Raw genomic sequence first — 18,571 nt, forward strand, 5'->3', positions numbered from 1 at the left:
ACTTCAGTCCCAGAGTTTAGTGCAGGGGATATTGAATCATCATTAAACCCACTGGATGAAAGATAATTATATGACATATAAAAGTCGTACATTTTTTAAAAATGTGCATTTTAACGAAATGTTTTGAAAATGGCTTTTTTCATTCCAATCACAGAATGGGTGGCTTGTGTGAGATCAAACTTCCTAGTGTTGTGCTATCTCCATGATGTGAAGAATGTTCTGCAGCTTCATGACCTATCAACTGGGACCCATCTCAAGACTTTTCCATTGGATGTTGGCAGCATTGTAGGATATAGTGGCCAAAAGAAAGACACTGAAATATTTTATCAATTTACTTCCTTTTTATCACCAGGTAAGATAATTTGTTTTAATATTCTGGATCCTTTACACAAAACAGTTTGTGTAAAGCAATGTGATGAACATAGATATTGGTATAGGGCAAAATAATATATTGGTTCAAATCTTGATGGGCATTATGTTAACATAACTCTTGATTAATCAAGCTGGTGGTTGTATTCTCTACATGCATGTGTAAGGAGATATCTGGTACCTCTTTATACAATTCTGTATTTATCAGCAGTACAACAGACTGGCTTAATTAATGTGGGGGGCACAGTTCTTCACTCCTTTCATAAATCTCAGGGATCTCGACCATATTTTTTGCAAACTATTTATATGCTTGTCAATTCATGGCTATAATCTAGCAGCATTTGTCTGTAACTCATACACATGCAGGTGTATTTTGTGTGTAGAAAGGTGTGCTATCTGTACTCATTAATGTGAAAATAATAATCTTTCATATGCATTATCAGAATTAGAAGCTATGTAATGCCCTTGTAGCAGACACTTGTACATTTAAACAGATTGAATGGCATTGTGAAAAGTGCTGTAATTTACTGTAATTTAATCTGCTTTTACCTCATATAAAATAATTATATTTTAATTAATTAATTGCATATTAAAAAGTGGCTTTTTATCTGATTTTAAGAGCTACGTCTTGTAAAACTGTTGAATAATGATTATGTTGTAAACCCTTTGTGTAATTCTCTTGAGCACTGCACCAAGGATGAATGTCTTAAGTCATTAATAATTTGTGCTTAGTGTCTAGCAAAGATTGTCTAACATCTCATAAATATTCCCCTGATTACTGCCTTATTTAACTTTTATTTGTAACAGCTTCCTTTAAAAATCATCCTGTATGGTGACTTTTTGCCATTTTCTTTTTTAAGTCTATAATTGACAACATTATCTGCCACTTTAGAGGTGAAAAAAGAGGATAGTTTCTTTTTAAAAAAAACATCCTAACCTGTTCTAACCTGCTTGATTATATTTTGTAATGAAAGAGGTATTTTGATATAAGGAACAGGTGCATTGTGTCATAGAAAAACAGGACAGTTCAGTGGGAGGAAATAGTAAGAGTTTTATATGCTTAATAATGTCATATCATTAAGTTTTTCTAGGATTATAATATTTTATTGTATAGATGAAATAATAAAAAAATTCCCCAACTTAATAAACGCCTGCATGCCTGAACATACAAAATTAGCCACTCATAAAGAAATGTTCACAGCATTTTTCTTGACATTATATTTTCTTAATTCAGGTGGACTTGTTTCTGTGCAGGACCACACAAACAAGCTGTTTCCAACCATTTTAATAAGCACTTCAATGTTCTAAAACCTAGGAAGATCAAGCCAACATTAATCCTCTTTATAGTTTAGTCAGAATATGAGGGTTTGTCCTTGGGGTGGCACTGTACTTACTACCTTCATCTGCAACATCCCCCAGCCTTGTCCAGAGCATGTTCAAATTACCTTTTTATGCATTACAACTCCAGGAATCTGAAACTTTCTCAGACTTTGGACTTTCTGGGAAAGACCGTAGAGTCTGAACCAGTATTATACTCATAATTAGGTAAATACAAATAGTGTTCTTCTTTAGACCTTGCTGCTGCATGTGGCAAGGCTAGGGAATAAAATGGTATTCATGAGACATTGGCTAAGGGGCCATCCTTATTTCATGTTGAGGAATGCACGAAGAGAAATATAAGATTCTGCTGAACATCATTTTGTCTGCAGAATGACATTTGCTTTCTGGCAAGCATGAAATAACACACTCCTTTGTTCTTCTGTAGTAGTTAGACAACAAATTTGTTTCCTCTTGATAGTCTCCCATTGTGGTTCCCTTTCTTGTTTTTCTAAGTAGGTAAAAGAAAACTCCGGACGTGCTGTTAGGCAAATGGATGCTGACAGCAATAATATGTCATCCTTGCATCACACACACACACACACACACTCTTCTCCTTATAGTTGTTGCAGTAGTACATCTAAGTACTGTATTTACAGAAAGGTTACAAATTCTATTATTAGAATTGTTTGCTATTTTGACACATAATGACTTGCTTACAATTATTATTATTATTATTATTATTAACCTTTATTTATAAAGCGCTGTAAATTTACACAGCACTGTACATACAGTCTTTTTAATTAGATAGTTCCCTGCCCTCAGGCTTACAATCTAAAAAGACACGACACAGAAGGAGAAGGGAGTAGTGGTGGGGAAGGGGATGAGGTCCAGCAGTTCTTCTCAACCTCTGAGGCCTGGACCAAGGGAGATGGACTGGAGGGAGGACTTGGCTTCTTGGAGCTAGCCTGCCTCTCTCTCTCCCTCAAGATGGTGGATGAAGGAAGGGCTTGTCTTCAACTTGTCTTAAACTTGTTCCAGTTTAAGCTGCTTTGAATGCTGGGAAAACTAGGCATTTTTTAAAAAAAAAAACCAAATAATTATAATGTCTCCTTGGGATTATACAGTTGACCAGAAATATATTTTTCTGATGAAAACTTTAAATTTCTGATATCTGAATTTCTTTACCAGAGTGAACTTTCTGAGTACAGTTTGATGCTAGAAGATGTGTGCCATCAGGTTTTTGTTAGTTAAAAGGCTCTATTTCTTTCTTAAAATGTTGTTTTTTCTCTGGAAAACTATATACAACTTCAGTGAAATCATCAGTCAACAAGGCATCATAAAATCCAAATACATTAATGTAAGTAAGGTTGTCTGTAAAGACCAAGCACAAATTACTGCGATAATAAAAAAGTAAGTGTGGGCGATGAACTGACAATAGGGCGAAGCAGACATATATATATATGAAAGGGACACTGTGGCTTAGTGGTGAAAAACTATTGTAACGTCAGAAGGTTAGCAGTTCAAGGCCCAAATTCTATGTGATGGGGTGAGCTCCTGTCACTAATCCCAGCTTGTGCCAACCTAGCAGTTCAAAACAAGTAGATAAATAAGTACCCCTTTTGTGGAAAGGTAACAGAGTTCCATGCAGTCATGTTGGCCACATGACCACAGAGTCATCTTTGGACAATGCTGGCTCTTCGACTTAGTAGTGGGGATGAACACCACCCCCTACAGATGGACACGACTAGACATTCATGTCAAGAGGAAACCTTTACCTTGTGTGTGTGTGTGTATGTATATAAACGCAAAAATGGAAGAAGAAAAATGTATGGATGAGAAGGGAAGATTAACATGTACAGTTGACCCTGCATATCCACAGATTCTGCATCCAAAGATTCAACCATCCACTGCTTGAAAATATTCCAAAGGATATAAATTCCCAAAAGCAAACCTTGATTTTGCTATTTTATATTTGAGGGGGGGGGCATTTCACTATACCATTGTATATAACAGGACTTGAACATCTATGGATTTTGGTATGCACAAGGGGTCCTGGAACCAAACCCCAATGAATATCAAGGGCCCACTGTATAATAATGTATTTAAGAAAAAATCATGCATCAGCTGATATTTTTAAAGGATAGAAATGTAGTCTTCACAGAGTTGTGCAATCTGATCTGATAGTAGAGAATGGAAAATACAAATATAGTTGTGGACAAGTTCCATTCAAAATTAAGCCCTTCAAAATCCCCCTGAACATTAACATTTGTTTACATTTTTCCTACAATAAGTGGTTTATTTTTGTGTTGCAGTGAAACTGCAAACTGCTTAATTAATAGTGCAATCCTAACTCCAAAACCATACAAGCTGTAGAGAGTTAGGGTTAGGTACACTCTTCTGCCAGGTAGCAGAAATACCCTTCTGCCAGCAGAATCCTTTGAAATTATATAGTTATTTCAGTTACTGTAACTTTTATAGTCACAGAGGCCTAGCCTCACTAAATGATGCAGGAGGAATATCCTGTTTCAAGTGCTGTTCCATGCTACTGCCCTCTTGTGCGTGTCAAGGCAACAACAAGATGGATGAGGAGGATGGCATAGAAAGTTTTTTCTTTAGAAATAACTATCTAGTTACTTTTGAGAACTCAGAGGAAAGGGTTACTTTTTAAAAACACAACTATAGCAATAATTAACCTGGGACAACAGCTAAGTTAGGAGCTTGGAAGTATAACTAATTAATTACTTCTTAAGTGTAACTTTTAAGCTATAGTTTGTTTTCATATCAATACATCTGTATTATTTTTCAGTTGTACTGCTAGCTCACCCAGGAGAGCCAGCATGGTATACTGGTTTGAACATTTGCTCTCCTATTGAACCTAAGGGTCACTGTAAGTCAAGGCTACTTGAAGACACACAACAACAACACTGCTAGCTTAGTTTACACAATGCAGAAAGGAGAAAACAGACCTGGGTAACAGATCATAACATAAAGGGCACCACCTTAACAAATGTATGTACAAGCCCATGTGTGTCTGACAGAGTGCCTTCACTGAAATATTTAGCTTACTGTTTCTTCTGTTGAATGCTGTTGTTTAAAGAAATTGTTTTCATTCTTTCCATCTTTCTGGTAAACTTTGTTACATATAAACAAGTATTAAGTGTATGGATTTTAGAAGCCTTGAAATCAAACAGAATTTACATCCAGTGGAAAAGTACTGTATGTCTTCAGCAAGTCTGAAATTATTTTAAAAAAAGAAAAAAGGAAGAGTCAATAGCCTAGGATGATGTTTGCCATGCATAATCCTTAGAAAGTATGTAAGGATTTAGTGAGGCATTTTTGGACAGTATTCTCAAGTAGTAAAAAAATCTGGGTAATTTACTTTGAATGTGCTGTGCAATGACATGACTGGTTTAGAAACAGAACAACTTACATGTTTCTTCCTCTGGTTGAATCTGACATACTTTGATGAGCTGTTCTATGATGCCTGTAGCAGAGTACATTTTACTATTTGTATTAAGAAACACTAAAAGGGGAAAATCCACTTAACTTATTCTGATTAATGTGAGATATTACTACATATGTTGCTAACCAAGGCAGACGGGCAGCTTTCATGGAATTGCAGTGAATATGATTTTTCAACATTCAGATATAAAGTGTGCTTCATTCATGAAGACAAAATTCAGTAGGAGAGCTTTCCACCCCCCTTTATTCCCTCCCTTGAGTTATCAGCTTCAAGCACAGTGAGCTAACACAACATTGTTGGAGGCTGGCCTGAGTAACTCCATTAAATGTGCAACAAATAAATGTCCTTGGGAGATGTTGTTGCCTTAGCTTCTCTTGCTCTGGAATGAAACCATGTTACTTGAAATAGGAAGGGTTTGACCACAGCTTTTTTTTTTTGGCAGAGGATGAAGATAGGAAGAGAACAGTTCTCTGAAATTGCGACAGCAGAAATAAAGGCGAATACTGAATGAAAAGGAAGTACTTTTCATGGTGTATTCATTCATTTGGAAGGTGTCCAGTGCTAGTGTTTTTTTAATTCAGGGTATAAAATAAAGCATTTGATTGTATATCTCAAAGGCCCTAGTGATGTGAAGCCTTGTATAATTAAAGGTGTTATTACTCAATGGTAAGCTTACAAAGAGTTGATTTTAAAGAACAGATTTTAAATAAAAGCAAGAGTGCTAACATATTTAGGTAGATGCTGCATTGTATCTTTCTTGAGAGTTTCAACTAATATAAAGGGCAGAAAATTAAAATAATTTAAACTTTTTCTTGAGATATATTAAATAAAGCAGGTTTAAGAAGGCAGCATAGTACGTATAGTGGTTTCCGAACTGGACTAGGTCTTTGGGAGAACAGGGTTTGAATGCCCTCTTGGCCATGCAAACTCATTGAGTGGTCTTGGGCAAGACATACGCTTTCAGCCACACAGGAAGGCAATAGCAAACCCTTCTGAACAAATCTTGCCAATAATAATAAATTTTATTTATATGCCGCCTTTCCAGCAGATCAAAGCAGTTTACAAAAATGCATACACAGTTACATAACACATACACAACTAAAAATTTATCCCCTTACCTTAACTAAATACAGTTAAATTAATCAAATTACAGTTAACATCAGAATACAGTTAAATTAATTACATTAAAATATATTGAAATATACCCTCCAAGGGTGGACTGGCCCTTGCCCTTACTTAGATAATAGAAATGGATTATCTATGGCAATTTGCAAGTAGATTGGAATATATTCCAGTGTATGTTTCATAATGTGCACTTGGTAATTAACATTCCTCTTGAGCCACCATTCAATTCAGTATTCAGTCAAAACAAAACAAAACAGATCCCACAACCTTTAAATCTGTCCACTCCTTTTGTATGGTAATAGTCAGTTGTGTATACTGCTTACAAGGTATATTAATGATAATAGCTACACATTTTTGCAATTTGATGTAATTAACTGACACACTTGAATTATATGTTTAGGTATTATTTACCACTGTGATCTGACCAAAGAAGAACTAGAGCCAAGTGTTTTCCGAGAGGTCACAGTGAAAGGATTTGATCCTTCAGCTTACCAGACAGTGCAGGTAAGGAAAAGAAAATTGTGCTTTCTTTATAGATTCCAGTGATCTCCAGTAAATGCTAAGATTTTATGTAATAAAATCTCTTTGAACGGACCTCTCAGTCAATTTTTGTATCATCACAACTATAGTTTTAAGGTGAAACCCATTAGAAAATAGGAATTTACATATTTCACAATTTCTGTGAAATAGTTATCATGTCCTCTTAAGAAGCTTTTTCATTTTGCATCCTGTCACACTGTGGTTTTTACAGTTAGTAACTAGGGTTTGTTATCATTCATGATCTGTAGGCTTCAGAGTTTATTCTAAAATGTATTCTTGAGGAGCTAATTTCAAAACAAAAAATAAATGTGAATGTACCTTGGATTGCAGTTGGAATATTTAGAGGTGACATCACCTGGACTGACCAGGTGGGAAAAGGGGTAAGTCAGAGGCAGAAATACATGGCAGTGTGTGGGACACTGGGATGCAGCTTCTTCGGCATTTGCTCCTTTTCCTTGTCTGTATGGAAACTGCATAAAGCCTCTGCAGAAAAGAGTATGTCCCAGTCATCTTAGCAGAGCTTCCCTACATCCCTTTGTGCTTCCCTGGCAACTGTTTGAAACCAAGGCCCAAAACAGACAGGCTTAAAAAGCTGGCTTCTGTGTGGTTTGGGGGTGTGGTGGTTACATGACACATCCCCCAACCTTTGTGGAAGCTGCACCAAGGCTGTACCAGGTGGCCCAAAAAGGAGCAGACCTTTTCCTCTTCTTGCTGCGGTCCGTTGGGGACTGCGGCAGCTGGTTCCCTTGGGGCCATGGCATGTGGTCACCGCGGCCTTGGAGTGATTGGACGGGAGTAGTTTCTGACTGCTCCTTCCTGCCCATCTGTTTCACCCCCAAGGTAGAGTTATTGAGGATCAGAAGAAACCTCAGTTGTCCCCCTTTATTGCCCTTATCTGTTCGGGAACTCTACTGTTTTCCTCCCCAGTATTTCATTTGCCATCTCAACCTATCAGCGTTCTAGTTTTGGAACCAAAATGCATTTGGTTCCAAAACCAAATGGGGGACACTTTCTAGAACAGAGTGGTTTTGCCTTCCTGCTTTCCCTAGTTGTTCATGTACTTGATGCTCCAGCTCTTTGCAGTGTATAGTAGTTTTGTAGAGGTGGAGGAGGCTGACTGAACTGAATATGCTCCCTCCCATTTAGTGTTCACCTCACTGGCTGAACCTTGAACACAAGCATTCAGGCTAAAAAGGTGGCTCCACAGCAACCTTTTGTAGATGATTTCACTTTTCATTAGCTGTTAGCCTTGATGGCAATACAGAACTGTCATGTTCAAAAGTCTGTATCAGTTGCTGAAGGACAGCACTGTATATAAGGGATGGGAACACAGGGCTTGGAATCATTACTGTAGAAGCTATTATGTTTTTTTTTAAGCAAAGTTTTTTGCTCATTGCTTAGGAGTAAAAAGTACCATTACTTTTTACCATACTGGGTTTTTAAACAATATATATTTTTAAAAGTAGTGGGGAAAATCATCTCATCATCTGAATAGGCCATCTCCTTGTTCACACTGAAGCTATTTGTAAATGTCTACAGGGAAAGAAGTGAGAATGGACCATAGAAAGCAATTGAAACAACCAGCATAGCTGGGATTAGTCAATAATATGTCTCTCCCCCCCCCCCCCCAAAAAAAATCCTCAGATTAAGGAGTGAGCTAGAACTGCTCAATAAGAGGTGAGCATATTGATTGGGTTCAAGTGGGCATATCGATTGAGCACAAGTGTTGAATGTTGCAGAAGGTAATATAATAGAATGAAGCAACTGCATCCCAAACAGAAGCTCGCCATACTGGTGTATGTGTGTGTGTGTATGTGCGTGTTTACACAGGGCACCACATCATAGTGGTTGATACAAATGCAACATGGACTAATGTTGTTTCCTTCAGGGGTGAAGGAATCCCATCTTGTGTTCTTATAAAAGGCATGGATTTGTAATTTTAATAAGTACAGTGTTCCTAAGTTCAGTGAGATGACAATAATTGAAGTCAAATACCCGTGTAATTAAAATGTTCAGTGGAAGGAGCTAATGGGTATCTCAGGTTAAAATATTTGCAGAGCCTGGAATTACTTCTATGGTTGCATCAATTCATGTTAGAATTATAGAACACTGAAAAAATTCAGCATTATTCATTGAGTGGGTTGCATCATGCAGTAATTTTGTTTTGTTTTGTTTTTGAAGAAGTATCAGTAGTAAAAAAAGGGTGTAGTTTCTACAAGTATCATTCTGATATTGTTCTAAAGTAATCACTCTTAGGAAATATTATAGATTTAAATTTAGTATTCTTTTTAGTAAACTTGGCAGATAAAGAGTAACAAGCAATCTGTTTTCATTTCATTAAAGTGGGTGGTCTAAATCATTATTGCATATAACATGAGTTTTGATGTAACCCACTTTACAGCATGTTAGACCATCTCTCTGATCCTAGATAAACTTGCAGAGTTGTTACAATAATTGTTTACAGTAATTATTTGAGATTTGCAGATTTTAAAAAAGCAAACACCTAATTTAATCACTTTATCTTTGGTGATGTATAAGTAATACTTGCTTGATATTTAAAGGTGAAGTAGAAGAAAAAACATGGTAGCTCCTCCCCACATGAAAAAGATAGGGCTTTTGAAAAGTATTACCCTTATATAAGGATATGTAAGATTGAGGGTGGTATAATATCCAAAGAAGGGTCACGCTATGAACTCTCTTTCATTTTCAAAGGCGAAGCCACGTGGATGTTGTCATGGATGCAGAAACTGGCAGCAGCTACATAGGAAGACTCAAGAATACACACACACACACACACACACACACACAGAGAGAGAGAGAGAGAGAGAGAGAGAGACTTTTATTTATTTCAGTTCCATAAAGAACCTGAAATCAACAACAAAAAGGTTAAAACAGGCTTAGGAAACAAGTTAACTGGAAATTGTATTAGTGCAGATGTCTGGGTGATGTACGATTAAGATGAACACAAAAGTTCACTGATGGAACCTTTCACTATGGGATCAAGTTTAAGCAGAAAGTATCTATCCATAAGTCAGCAATTCCTGACAATGGTCTCGGCTAATGTGGGCCAGTCTTCATAAAAGGAGTATGATTTCTTTTGAAGGAAATGTTAGTCCATAGTGCAGTTATATCAACTACTATTAAGTGAAGTAAAGGGTTTTTCAGAAACCTTGTATTTCAAATTCTTGCCCACCATTTTAATAAAGTTAAATCTCCCATAGTGGGCAGCTATTTCAGTTCTTGCCACAGCCAGAAGGAAGGCGATAAGGTTTCAGTGTTTCAGAACATTGTTTTCTTTGGTATACAAATGGAGTAACAGAAGTGGAGGACAAAAGTGGATGGCTTGTTTGGTGACAAATGAGATCTTGTTTATGACTGCCATCCAAAAAGTTTTAACTTTGGGACATTCTATCCATGTAGAGAGAGAGAGTTTGTGTGCAACCCCTCCAGCATGATTATTGTGGGACATTTTAGCTACTCTTGATAATTAGATGGGAGTTACATTCCACCTGTGAATTGTTTTAAATATTCCTTCACTTGTGTTAGCTGGAACCAATTTGAGTAAGTGGTGTTCACCCCAAGGTCTGATTACCAAATTAATGTGGGAAAGAGGACATTCCCATATGTGGTAGCTACTGATGTACTATATATGATTGCAGTCTCTCTTTTACTTTTTGGATATTTGTCAGTGCATAGTGACTGACAGTGTGTAATAGAGTTTTGTGAGGCCAACAATCTATTCTTTGCAAATATCTTCTTAATGCAACCAGAGAGGAGACTGTACACATGGAAATCAGCGGATGATCAACACAAAACCCAAATAGATTACATAATGGGAACAGAAGATGGAGAAGCTCCATTCTTGCAGCAGAAACAATACCAGGTGCAGACTACAGCACAGATCACCAAGTACTAATATCCAAGATTGGAATAAAGCTGGAGAGGGATACGAAATCAATAACCATGCCAAAATATGATGTGGAAAACATCTCAATAGAATTTAAAGAAAGTGTGAAAAACAGATTTGCACTATTAAGCCTTTTTGACCAAGAACCAGAAGAACTATGGACAGAAGTCAGAGTCATAGTTAGACAGGATTGCAGAAAGATGCTAAAGTCTGAACACCAAAGTGAGGATTGTCCAAGCCATTGTATTCTCCATCACCATGTATGAATGTAAGAGCTGGACAGTGAAGAAAGCCGATAGAAAGAAAATAAAGTCATTTGAGATACGGTGCTAGAGAAGAGTGCTGAGGATACATTGATGGCCACTGGCTAAGAAGATAAACAAATGGGTTCTAGAACAGGTCAGGCCCAAACTGTCCCTGGAAGCCAGGATATCTAAACTGAGATTGTTATACTTTGTCCACATCATGAGAAGACATGACTCATTGGAAAAAGACAGTGATGGTAGGAAAGTTAGAGGGCAGTATAAAGAGAGGAACACGACATGCCAGATGATCAGACTAAATCAAAGAAGACAGAGGCCTGAGGCTGCAGGACCTAAATAGAGCAATGGCGGACAGGGGATCTTGGAGATATCTCATCCACAGGGTCGCCATGAGTCGAGGTCGATTTGAAGGCAGTTAACAGCAATGTAATTGCTCATACAGAATTAGTGGAATTTCATTTAAAGGTAAAAAATTAAAAGCAGAACCAAAAACTATATTGAGTGTAGTACAGCTAGCTGGAAAAGTTGTGGGTAGCTATAGACAACCATTTTACCAACATTTACCATGATATTCTTACAGAAAAGCTGGTGAAGTGTTGGCTAGCCAGTGCTTCTGGGTTTGTATTTGATTGATAGATGAAACCCAAAGGGTATTCCCAATGGTTTTTCTTCATCGTGGAGAGATGTGATTAGTGGAGTGTCACAGGCTTCTCTCCTGGGCCCAGTACTATTTGACATCTTTATAAATGAGTTGGGTGATAGAATAGATGGAATTCTTACCAAATTTGCAGATGATACCAAATTAGGAGGGATAGCTAGTGCCATAGAGGACAGGATCGGAATTAAAAATGACCTTGACCAGATTGGAGAGCTAAACCATAAGTAACAAAATGAATTTCAATGGGAATAAATGTAAGAGATTACACTGAGACAGGAAAAAATGAAACACACAAATATAGAATGACTTCCATTGAAACTGGTATAGTACAAATATAAGCAGTACATGTGAAAAGGATCTATGGGGAGGTGTTAGTAGACTACAGGCTAAACATGAGTCAACAGTGCCTCATTTGCAAAAATCAATAAGAAAAATATTGACAAGCAGTCCAGAGGAGGGCAACCAAGTTGATCAAACTTCTGGAAACCACACTTGATGTGTGCCAAGATATTTTAATTTGCTACTTTCACAATGTGTTAAGTCTGTAGAGTTGGCACTATAAAGAAAGGATGTCTATTCCACAATCTCTTAAACTAAATGGTATGCTTTCACTTATTTATCATGAATATATGATATTGAGCCTAATGCTGTATAAGAGGGAAGCTAATGATATAAAACAGCCTCAAATTTTTCATCACACATTCATCCTGTTTTGCATGCAGCTTGGTCACATTGGAAAGATGGAACTCTTTTCAAATACAGTAGTAGGAAGTTCTTGTGCCAATGTTCTAGGGAAGCTTTCCTTAGCAAAGATCTGGATCATGTAGTGAGCATGGGACATTTCCTTGTCTGACAACATACAATGGATTGTGAAAATGAAAACAAATTATGGCTGCATCCAAACTGCAGAAATAATGCCATTTGGCACAACTTTAACTGCCACAGTTCCATCCTATGGAATCCTGGGATTTGTAGTGTGTTGTGGCACTAGAGCTCACTGACTGAGAAGGCTAAATATCTCACAAAGAACTACAAATCCCAGAACACCATAGCATTGAGCCATGACAGTTAAAGTGGGATCAAACTGTATTATTTCTGTAGTGGGGATGCAGCTTTCGAGCCTTCATTTCAGGTCTAATACATTTTCCTCCCTGAGCCACTAGTACGAAAAAATGCCTCCCCTTCAGTGCACCAAGTTGAAATGTATAGGGTACTAGGTCTATAATAGCTGAAGAAAAAATCTTCACAGCCACCTCTTTCTCTCCTTGGAGGAAAAACAATGCAATATGAACAAAATAAAAAAAATTTTTATTTTTTTTGCTGTCCTTTTATGATGCCCCTTCTACCAAATTTCCTGTATCAAAAGGTAATACTGGAAATGGCAATCTCAGATACTGGTGATTCCAATGTTAGTGAGGTGGTGAATCTATTCTGGGTTTTCATGTGAACTTTGAAGGAGCAGTCCAAGGTGCTGAACCCACTCAGATAGATAGCTCCTTTAATGTTTCATTTAAAATAGTAGCACAGCATCCCACTGGCCACAAGGCCACCAGCTTTTACTGGCCTGGTGATGAATCATAACTGATTTAATTGGCAGAAATGTAGAGGAAATTGCTTCACGGTGTCTTCCCACACCTTTCTTGGATCTTGCTATCCTTACTACTGTGTTATTAAACGTACCAATTAAAATTATTTTTAATAGAAATCACTTCCAATGTGCCTTAATAAAATTCGTGATTGGTCTTGTGAAAGAAAGGAAGTGCTTCTGAAGATTTTCTCCAGCCCTTGTGCCTTCCAGAATACTGTCTCCCTCCCCCACATAACTCCATCCTTTTCATTGGAGATTATTGCATTGCACAGTAGACCCTTGGTTTCCACAGGGGTTTGGTTCTAGGTCTCTCTGTGGATACCATAATCCATGGATGCTCAAGTCCCATTAAATATAATGGCAGTGGGAGCCAGCATGGCATAGTGATTTGAGCATTGCACTATGACTCTGGAGACCAGGGTTCCAATCCCTGCTGAGCCATGAAGCCCACTAAATGACCTTGGGAAAGTCACACTCTCTCAGCCTCAGGGGTTGGCAATGGCAATCTCCCTCTGAAAGAAAGTTGCTAAGAAAACCCTGTAATAGGTTTACCTTAGGGTCAGCATAAATTGGAAACGACTTGAAGCCAAACAACAACAAAAGCAACATGGCGTCCCTTATATGGCAAAGTAAGTGTTTGTTTTTTGGAATTCATATATTTTTGGAATATTTTCAAGCTGTAGATAATTTGTGGATATAGAGGGCCAACTGTAGTAACTTGTGGTGAGTCCTATTCCTTTTGCCTCCAGTTCTCGGTGGACATTATCAGATGGGGTAAAATTGGGGAAGAAAAAGGCATACTTATTATCTTTACAGGGCTGCAATCTTCTGAATAAATATTTATTTGGGGGTTTAATTTATCTTTACTTGAAAGTCCATTTGCCTCAGTCCTTCCTCTTTCCCCTATTCTTTCTGAAATGGAACCCATACACGGTCCCTTTTTAACTGTAGTTTTCCAGGTATTATAAATATTCCTTTAAGAATATAGATTAATCTCACCTCTTTGAGTTAACAATTAACACTTTACCATTTCATATATTCCCAAGACAGAAAAACTTCTGACATCTTTTCTCAGATCTAACTCCCCCCCCTTTTTTTTTGAGAATTTAAAAGTATTTTTGTAAAAGCAGTAGAGTCTTGTTAATAATTGCAGATGCTTAGAGATGCACAGTCACTTGCAATAATTAAGGATATGGCCTTAGGGCAGGGGTAGCCAGTACACAGGCTGCATACCATCCTGGTTGCTTTACTGAAGGAAGGCAGGAAAAGAATCTGTACATTTTCTCAGTAAAACAAAGAACATGGGGGAACATCAAGAAAGCATGGTTTTATTCTAAAATAAGGTCTATGAGCAACACAGGCTTTGTTTTCCTGAGAAAATTTGGAGTGAAATTGGAAGTAACTTTTCCCTCACTTCCAGTTGTCATATGCCACTGAATTTCAGCAGATAGGTACAGCCATGTTGCTATCCAGGGGTTTGAAATTAGGTCCCATGCCCACCAGAGTTAATGTTCTTGCCACAGAGCATACAATGATGGTTACATAAATTGGAAAGAACGTGTGGCTGCTTGGTCAGGAGTGGGGTCACTGGAATGACGTATTGTTGTGTGTACTCCTCTCGGCTCAATTCATAATAGGATTCAGTACCTTTTCTCCATGAGTCTAATTCTTAATATTGCTGCTTAGCTGCATCACAAGTGTAGGAGGTCCTGGAAGATGCAATTTTTAGTAGGGCCAACCCCAGATCTTTTTGGTCATGTGGCAAACTGGTGTCCCATTCCCATCTCATGTACAGAAGGACTGAACCCAACACACCTTACAGTGAGCATCAGTTCCTAGTAACCATGTAAGACCGTGATTTATGATAGGAAAGTGGCTCTTAAAGGAAATTTATTTAACTGGTTTTTTTTCCAATGCAGTATGTTGTAAGATACAAACAGCTCTCTTCAAAGTGAAGAATTATTTTACTTGCAAACTGAATAATCTATATAAACTGGAGAGAGCCAGGACAAATGCTGGAAACTCTAGTTGTTCTGCCAAACAAAAGCTATTACTCTCCAATCAAGATCTAATTTCATAGCTAAAAAATATTTCCTCAATTTCTGTATCAGATATAAACAAACTCTGTGATCATGTACCTTGATTAAGGGAGTATTATTGCTGTTATAATCTAATACTTTTTAATGCTATTGTTAAACTAGCATAGCACCTAACACAGCTTGAAGCAGAGGGAGGCAGAGGGGTATGGAGAAGCCAGACATTATCAGCTGTTCTCTTAGCATCATGTTACATTTAGGCCTACTTCTAAATTATATTGTCTTACTATTAAGTAAAATAATCTTCAGTATTTGATTGGTAAAGCAAAGTGGATGGGGCATTTTTTGAGAAAAAGAATGTCAGATATAGAAAGCTTTGCAGATACTTTGTGTTAGAGAGGAGCTTCATTTATATCAAAATGCTGACATCATCCATATTTTCCTTTTATGTAATTAGATTAAAGTAATTTGTAATCTGAATAATCTGTATATGAGTAAACCACCATGGTGTAGTGGTTTGAGCATTGGACTATGACTCTGATAACAAGAGTTCAAATCCCAGCTCAGGCATGTAAACCCACAGGGTGACCTTGGGCAAGTCACACTCTTTCAGCCTCAGAGGATGGCAAAGGCAAACCCCCTCTAAAGAAACCTGCCAAGAAAACCCTGTGATAGGTTTGCCTTAGGGCCTCCATAAGTTGTACACACCTTGACAGCACACAATAACAATTAGTAAGTAGAACAAAACGGTACACTCTTATGCTATATTGTTCACCTGGAAGACCATGCAAAGATCTCTTCTAATATAACTTAAGTAAGAATTCATAGAAAATTAGATTAAATAGCCAATACTCTTTCCATCTAGGATATTACACTTGGAAGTGATTCTTATGACTTATTCTGAAAAAGGTTGAGCAGTTAATTTTTAAATCAACTTCAATCTTGAATAATGACTTTGTGCAAGTTAGGTTACAGCATTTGATTCTCAAGTCAAAGGCATGAAGTGGAACTGTGATGTACAAACTTGGGTCGGGGGAGAGACTTGATTTCTGAAAATAATTTCAAATGTTGCTGCCATCTGAAAATGTGGAATCAAGCAACTGGAATGAGAGAATCCGCTATTAATAACAAGTGAGTGGGTCTTTGGCATCTTCTGAGGTTTGGGTCTAGGACCTCCATGGATACCAAAATCCATGGTTGCATAAGTGACATTCTATATAACGGGATAGTAAATGGTTATATAAAACATGCTGGTTGGATGTGTGTGCGTGTGAATATTTTTAAATCATGGATGATTGAATCCATGGATATGGAGGACCAACTGTATACCTGTTTGGAAGATAACCCATTATTATCACTTAATTTTTGGTTGGATTCAATTTCAGTTGACTTGCCTGTGTGCAATCCACCACAATGACTGGAAGCTAAGTGAAAAATAATGATATTTTTCCCTCTAAGAGGGGCTAAGAAATGCCTCTGTCTGAAGTGTCACAGCTCCTGCCACTTATGCTTGACAAGGATGGACTGAATAGGCAACTTGTCTGTTGTAGTTTAAAGATAATGCCTATGTCCAGTGGCACAAATGCATTGCTATGTCAGTTGTACCAGTTACAGACCACTGGATAGTTGTTTTTAAGAGGACTCTTTGTAGGGACGGAAAAGATGTCAGACTGAGCAGGAAGAAAATGGGGATCAAGTTTGCAATGCACCTTTTAATGTCATCCATTATTTATGTTGCAAAAAGCTCTGGGTCGGTTTTATATCTTCCTTTTGACTTTATCCTCCCTGCCCCCCAGCTGTTGTTTTAATAATTACCTGCATCATAGGAGGGTTTTTGACATTAAGAGCTACTTAAATGAAAATAATTTGACTTTTAATTTCTCAACTTTCCTAGTAATGTATTAAATGAGAGAGGCGATACCATTTTATTTTTCAAGTATAAGAAATGCTTCCTGATCTTCAGCTTACTTAGTAAAAGTTCAGAAGAAAATATAACAAAAATAAAACAACTTCAAAAGTTAACCCACTTTGTCCCAAGCCTTTTGACATTTGGTATTTATGTAGAGGGAATTAAACTGTTTTTTTTTTTAAGTTGGTGAAGCAAGAATAAAAAGAAATGACTGTGCCCTTCACTGCAGGATTTCTGTCTGAACTTTTTTTGAAAGAATTATCTTTCTTTTCATTTTTACTCTTTCCTTTGGCCTCCTAGTGAGTTTATTTCCAGCAGCCTCTTGTTACTAGACAGACAGATTCACTAACAAGGGATTTCCACCCCCTAAATGGCTGGCTTCTCAAACTTAGCCTCCAACAGCATGATGCTGCTTCTATCTTGCCTCATGGGTGGCTGGTGAAATGAACTCTTCTGTAGGCTTACTTGATTATTTATAACAATTTTGCAATTTTCTTTGTCATATCTGTGCATATGATGCTCTTAGTTTTACAAAGCCATTATTTTGCATTGTAAGTTTGATAGTGAAAACTAGCATAGGTTGCTTCTTTTCCATCAATCAAGGGAAGGCCAAAGTGTCAAGTCACTGATTGTATGTGACCTCCAGCCCTGTTTCTCTGGCTCTCAAGCTCTCAGGAGGAAGGGAAATACAGGAGTTACAGAGCAGCCATTACAGTTGTACACGGCAGAAGAAGATATGGAAAGGAGAAACAGTTACACTTTAATTGACAGGACAGGAATAGAGTGCTAGTTGTCCCCAAAATGTCCCCTAACTCAAATAATCTGCATGGTTTTAGCAACAGAACCCCTGGGTTGAAAATGCTACTGGTGAATGCCAGGTCAGTAAATGGGAATACAGCTGTCACCAAGGACTTGGTCTTGAATGAACATGTTGACCTATCTTGTATCACAGAGACCTGGTTGGATGGTAAACTTCCTCAGCTTTATCCTCCAGTTCAGAGACAACTGGCACCAGCTAGGCAGCGAGTGGAGTTGCAGTAGTCTGTCAAAATTTCATCCCCTTGACCATACTCTGGTTTTGAGTGTGTTTATCTGAAGCGGGGTGGCTGGGACAGATTAAAGATTCTATTTGTGTACTGCCCCACCCCTCTGCTCAGCAGTCTCCCTTCCTAAGCTAGCAGGGATAGTGTCAGGTTGGTGTTGGAATCCCCTCATCCTGTAGTGCTGGAGGGTTTCAACATCCATGCTCAGATTGCTCTGTGGCTCAGGGCTTCATGAGTGCCATGACAACCATGGGTCTGTCCCAAGTGGTATCTTGCCTGATTCATACTCTGGACCTTTTTTTTTTCTGTAGTGAGTGGAGTGAATGTGATCTGGGTATGGAAAAACTATT

The 18,571-nt window shown here is 37.8% G+C and overlaps 1 protein-coding gene across 1 annotated transcript in view; it reads left to right on the top strand.

Annotated features, from left to right (window-relative positions):
• LOC121925245 (prolyl endopeptidase) overlaps positions 1–18,571 on the top strand; it is a 92,822-nt gene that overhangs the window by 56,382 nt on the left and 17,869 nt on the right. The window contains exons 9-10 of the mRNA XM_042457144.1: positions 155–352; positions 6,678–6,781. Coding sequence (XP_042313078.1) covers positions 155–352; positions 6,678–6,781 — 302 coding nt within the window. The remainder of the gene's footprint in view (positions 1–154; positions 353–6,677; positions 6,782–18,571) is intronic.

This window comes from Sceloporus undulatus, chromosome 1, assembly GCF_019175285.1.
Source record: "Sceloporus undulatus isolate JIND9_A2432 ecotype Alabama chromosome 1, SceUnd_v1.1, whole genome shotgun sequence".
Lineage (NCBI taxonomy): Eukaryota > Metazoa > Chordata > Lepidosauria > Squamata > Phrynosomatidae > Sceloporus > Sceloporus undulatus.